The 6029-nt window shown below is 40.1% G+C and overlaps 1 protein-coding gene across 1 annotated transcript; it reads right to left on the bottom strand.

Annotated features, from left to right (window-relative positions):
* Positions 1–589: 589 nt before the first annotated feature.
* Positions 590–3294, bottom strand: Inos (Inositol-3-phosphate synthase). Its single transcript, XM_090158878.1, has 4 exons — positions 3036–3294; positions 1929–2627; positions 1422–1745; positions 590–1354 (listed from the first exon to the last, which is right to left on the bottom strand). Exons 1-4 carry the CDS (start codon positions 3156–3158, stop codon positions 839–841), a joined length of 1662 nt encoding a protein of 553 aa, XP_090015004.1. The 5' UTR covers positions 3159–3294; the 3' UTR covers positions 590–838.
* Between the last annotated feature and the right edge of the window lie 2735 nt (positions 3295–6029).

A 6029-nucleotide genomic window follows, 5' to 3' on the forward strand; every position in this document is an offset into this window, starting at 1 on the left:
TTTTTTTTAACCTAAAACGTCTGTTCCGGGGATGAGAATTACTCCGCCCCACAAACTATTCGCTTGTCCCGGTGTATTAGGGCTACTCTTTTTACTCCTGAAAAGGAGGTGTAAAGGAGTAAATCGGATTTTGTTGTCTGCTTGCCATAATTTATCTGCTAAAAAGGCCACAGGCAGCCATTTTCTCCGACTCAAACTATTCGCCAACACAGAATCGGAGTAAATTAACGTCATAGTCTTACTCTTCTTACCCTACTCCGAAATAGCGGAACAAGCGAAAAGAAACCACCAAATAGCGTTTACCCACTTCCTGTCGGAGCTCAGAAAAAATTAACTCCATAGTTACCATAGTAGCCAACTATAGATAAGATCACGGCCAACTTTGATGACGCGATTTTCACGCAACAGCGCGTTATCAAAGCTGACAGTGAAAGGTCAATACATGACCGATGGAGGTCGATTTCTTGGAGGTCACATTCCGGAAGTGGGTAAAAGCTTCATTACAAACCATCAATCAGAAAGCTCTCAGAATTCAAATCTAGGTTACGGAGTTCTATATTATCTATGGTTTAATCAAATAAATATCAAATTATTTTGGATCTTAGAATTCTTTATTGAATAAAAACAATACATTCAATATAATATGAAATTTGAACCCGTGGTACCAGCTCTCATCGTTGGTACCCGAGGATTTGCCGCTAATTTTGATAAAAACAAGCGAGAAATCTACAGCGTACGGAAAGGATATATAAATTTACAAATAAAATTGTACCTTTGATAAACAAAGGTTGGAAAGATTGGTGCGATTGTACATGTTGGTTTTTGAATAGAACGACTGTTAGTGGTAGTTGACTATCAGATCGGGGCTGGTGACACCGTTCACAAGTTCGTTCAAAGGCCTCAATTTGTTCAACTTCATCTTCTCTTCCAAAAGACATTCCCCGGAATTCTTCCAAACTTGAGCGTCGGACGATCGGAACTCGAGTCCCAAGTGATGCAAGGGTCCCAGCCCAATGCACGCCCTGAAGAGATTCTCCAAGCAGGCCCGCTGCTTGAAGAGCGCGTTTATTACCGGGGCTCCTCTGGGAACCAGCGGAGCTTTGCACATGTAGCTTAGAGCGGACAAGACGGAGTGGAACTGTTGGAACTCCGTCGCCTCACCCACTTTGAAAGTGATCCTCTGGCAAAGTTCGGCCACAACCACCAAGTCGATAATCAAAGGACTGGCCAGTAGCGAATCTTCGCAGGTATTGTGAACCACGATGGTGCTGTGTCCACCCATCATTATTTCGGAGGTATATTCGTCCATGGCTCGTTTACTATCCCCGACGTAGGGAACGTATTTGATAACCACCTATTGTAAAAACAATTAAATATTTAAGCAAACTCCCTTTCCGCCTAACATTCGATAATATACTTACACAGTGGTCAGGTTTTTCACCCTCTTCGTAAAGGATTCTATTGGAATTGACCATGTCATCAACGACGTTGCTCTTGGAGATCTCCTTGGATCTGAATTGAGCGGGAGCGGATAGGTTCTTTCCGTCGTTGTTGCCCAAGTGGTTGTAGCTGACGATCGACACGGGTTTGCAACCAGCACCGACTAAGAAGTCAACCATTACGGACTTGAGTTTGGTTTGCCCCGATTTGAAGTCGTCGCCTCCGATGAAGACGCCGTATTGCTCGGCCAGTTCCACGCAACCGGGAACAAATGTGTTTTGAGGTGATCCGTTAATGTAGGCGCACTAAATTCCAAGTTTAAAATTAGCTAAGGGCTTCGGGTTAAAAGGGTTAAGGTTCGGTTTCACTAAGTCAAAAACGCCACGATGGCGAACGTCGACGCAAAATATTGTATTACGCCCAACAGAAATTTTTTGCGTCGCGGCGTTTTTTTCTTAGTAAAAACCAGACTTTAAAGGTGTACGTACCCCTTCCAGAATGGACGCGACGGCATAAATGGTTGAAGGCGAGACCTCGCTGGTGTCCGTTTCGATGGATTTGAGCAGATTTTCGGCCGTGTCGTTGAGACCGGGTCGGATATCGCAGAAGCGTTCCGTATTGGCGGTCCACAAGACGATGACCTTATCGACGTGTTGCTTTCGTTTAAAGTCTTTGATGTCTCTTCTGATTTGTTCCATTTGCTCTTGTTTGGTTCCGCGTAAGAGATTATCGGCCCTCGACTCTTGGTTGGCGGCGATAAAGTCCCGATCGTAGATGGCCGGTCGTGGTTGGTAACGCTCCATCATGGGTTTCAGTTGCTCCTGAAGGCCGTAGTCGAGTACCTTGGCTCGTTCCATCGCCTTTGATAGGTTCATAGACGAAATGTCCCAACCGTCCAAGACAAACTTGTCGGGGTCGACCATGGGTAGGAGATCCTTCATGGGTACGTACACTTCCCCATCTACCGGCGAGGTACCTAAAGAAACCGTTGAGGATTGGGTGACGGAGCCGTAGTAATTGGCCCGTTGGACACCTTCCTTGGTGTGCCAGGACAGGCCGCATTTGTTCGCCAAAATAGCGGCGGTAACGGTGGTCCCATTATTTCCACCCCAGCCCACCAGCATGACGCCCAATTTGGGTACTTTGCGCTCGGTTCGGAACGTAACTTTGTTTTTACGAGGGTGAACCTATTTAAAAACATTTCAAGGTTAATAAAGACGACAAGACACAGACAGACACGCAGTCTGGAAAAACGCGCATTTATTAACCATGAAACCGTCTGCCTAAGATAACGGTGCGTTTGATTGTGACAACAGTGACTAAGTCAATAGTCGTCTACCACTAGTCTACCATTAAATTTGTTTGTTGGCAATAGTTATTTTTATAAATTCAGCTACGCTTGCCGAATTTGTCACTATTATAATAGTTTTGACACGCGTGAAAATTCGAGGTTTATCGCACCCTGAGTGCGCTCGTAATATTACTAAAGTTAAAGATGTGACGTAGTAGCCACGTTCAAACAAGAAGGCCACGTTAATTTATAAAAACACCTATTTAAATAATTAAATTAAAAAAAATATAAAAAATTTAATTACCTTAATCCCATTACTCGTCTTGATAACTTCCGCGGTATCATAGTCGTAATTGGCCTCGATAAATTCGGAGGTGTATTTAACACGGGGAGACTCAACCACAATTTGTTCCTTTAATTCGGGCATTGAGAATCGAAGTTTAATATTCGAATCGAAGTTTAATATTCAAATCGAACGAAAAATGACGCGTTAATTATCAGTCTACTAAAAGAGAGAGTACGAATTCGGCGCGCTTTCCAGAGCAGCTAGATACTGCAAATCCGGAGAGCGTCTCTTTCCTTTATACCACGCTCCGGGATTTTCTCGAACGTTCCCAGGTATCGGCGCGCCATAATCCGATTGGTCGAGAGAGTCCGTATCCATGGCAACGGTTCATTCATCTAGAATATTCCACACGACGTCATCACGTGTTTCCATCGTGCAGCTTCTCTGCCATACAGCTACATGGAAGTCCCGGAACTTCCAACTAAACGATCGTCTTGAGGTACAAACAGTCTCGACAAATTACCCTCCCTCCCCTTCATTAATAATTCCTTTTTGCATCGCATCTTCGACAGACGAAATTTACACATTGGTGCTAATAACCCGGGGTTATTTCTTTACTTGGAAATCTTCGAGATATGAAAATTACTAGCGAAAAAAAAGGTCGCGTAGCGTCATACGTAACGTAAAACTCGTAAGTATGCCTTTAAAACATTTCCTTTAATGAAACCTTGTTCGTGAGATATGACGTAAATTACGTCACTTCCAACTCGGTGATGGAAAAGGGCTCATCAACTTTATAGAACGGAAACGGAAATTATTGTAGCACATTTTGGAAACGAGCTGAATTCAGGGACGTCATTTCCGGATTTTTCAAGAATGGGCAGAACTTGAGCTCCGGAAATTTTTTTTTATTTAAAGGCCTAGTTTTTTTTTCTGCCTGTCCCCCTTTAAATTAACTTAGTGGAGCACAAATACCCTGGTGGTCGGCCAACCGCTGAACATGTTGGCCTATTTAAAGGGGGACAGGCAGAAGAAAACCTAGTCCTTTAAGGGCAAAAACGCGTCAAATTTAATATTTTTTGGATTTTTAATCGAAATAGTTATTGCATAATTTATAGTTATTTTCAGGATAATAGACCAAATAAAAAAATTCCCAAGATATTCCTTTCACTTCAACAGACGAGAACTAAGGTTTTTGGTTGAAAACTATCTTTAAATATAGTATAAGCCACGTTCACACTAGACACTTTGACAACGTTTTAAAACGGTTTCGAAAGATCAAATTGAACATTTTCGGTGTCAACGGTATTCATAGGCATACGATAAATACATTCGACACCAAAATTTGACAATTTGATCTTTCGAAACATTTTCAAAACGTTTCCAAAGTGTCTAGTGTGAACGCGGCTATTGTCTTGGAAATTGCGATATCCACCTTCAAAATGGTGATCTCGACCTTCGAAATGTTTTTCGAAAATATAATACAATTTTATTAAAAAAAAAACTACTATCAGGATGCATTTTTTTATTCTTTGGGAAAAAAATGATGTTGACACGATCCGCGAGCGTCAAGGTCACTTTTTTTCCAGACATAACAGGAGGCAGACGTCAGAGAAGCTTGATAATAACCCTGATAATAACCAACAAACAGATGAGAACTATTATTTTTGTTGAAATCCAAATAAAATTAAAGGACTAAAATAGATTTAAACCGATTTTTACCGATTAAGATGAAATATCCGGTAACTTTTTCAATAGAGCGAGGATTATAAAAATTTTCCTTTTTTCAGTTCAGAACAAGGTTTCATTGTAATGTATTCGATTTAAACGTTACACAGAGGCACACTTACGAGTAATTAATTATGTTACATATGGTAGCGTTAAATGGATGTTTTAGAAATGCTAAAACGGCTTTATTTATGACAGATAGAACGAAGTCGAACGATACACGTTGACACTTTATTTTTACACCGTCAGTGAAATCGTTCGATACAGTTCGATTAGCATCTCATTAGGTTCCAACTAGACCGCCAAAGTGCCACCGTCAGAAAATAGCTGCGACTCACATTTGCATTTCGTTTTCCCGTTTTATCGTTTAAGCAGAAGTAAGAGTGAGTTCACAGGCTCGAGGCACGCAATTGGAATAATTAAAAATCAAATTGGACAGATAACTTCCCTCGCGAGGGTCCCGACATTCGTATAAATCCCGTACACTCAATAGAAAAATGATTTTAGAAATTTTGAAATCAATTTGAAAATCCTGAAATCTGGTCGAAAATTAGCCTAAAAATCCGAAATCAACACGAAAATCGTGCTAAATCTCAAAATCTGTTTATGATTTCTGAAATCAATTTGAAAATCCTGAAATCTGGTCGAAAAACCGCCTGAAAATCCGAAATCAACACGAAAATCGTGCTAAATCTCAAAATCTGTTTATGATTTCTGAAATCAATTTGAAAATCCTGAAATCTGGTCGAAAAACCGCCTGAAAATCCGAAATCAACACGAAAATCGTGCTAAATCTCAAAATCTGTTTATGATTTCTGAAATTAATTTGAAAATCCTGAAATCTGGTCTAAATTCAGCCTAAAAATCCGAAATCAACACGAAAATCATGCTAAATCTCAAAATCTGTTTATGATTTCTGAAATCAATTTGAAAATCCTGAAATCTGGTCGAAAAACCGCCTGAAAATCCGAAATCAACATGAAAATCGTGCTAAATCTCAAAATCTGTTTATGATTTCTGAAATCAATTTGAAAATCCTGAAATCTGGCCGAAAAACCGCCTGAAAATACGAAATCAACACGAAAATCGTGCTAAATCTCAAAATCTGTTTATGATTTCTGAAATAACTTTGAAGATCAAAATTACGTACGCAAAATTTACACGGTTGGATCAAATAGTGTTATTAAATCATTATAATAAATATTTTGCGTTATTAATTAATAAATCAGCGAGAGCATGCGACCTATAAAGGCCAAATGAGTGTTTTAAATAATAAATTTTATG

This window comes from Leiobunum rupestre, chromosome 9, assembly GCF_980474605.1.
Source record: "Leiobunum rupestre chromosome 9, qqLeiRupe1.1.hap1, whole genome shotgun sequence".
Lineage (NCBI taxonomy): Eukaryota > Metazoa > Arthropoda > Arachnida > Opiliones > Sclerosomatidae > Leiobunum > Leiobunum rupestre.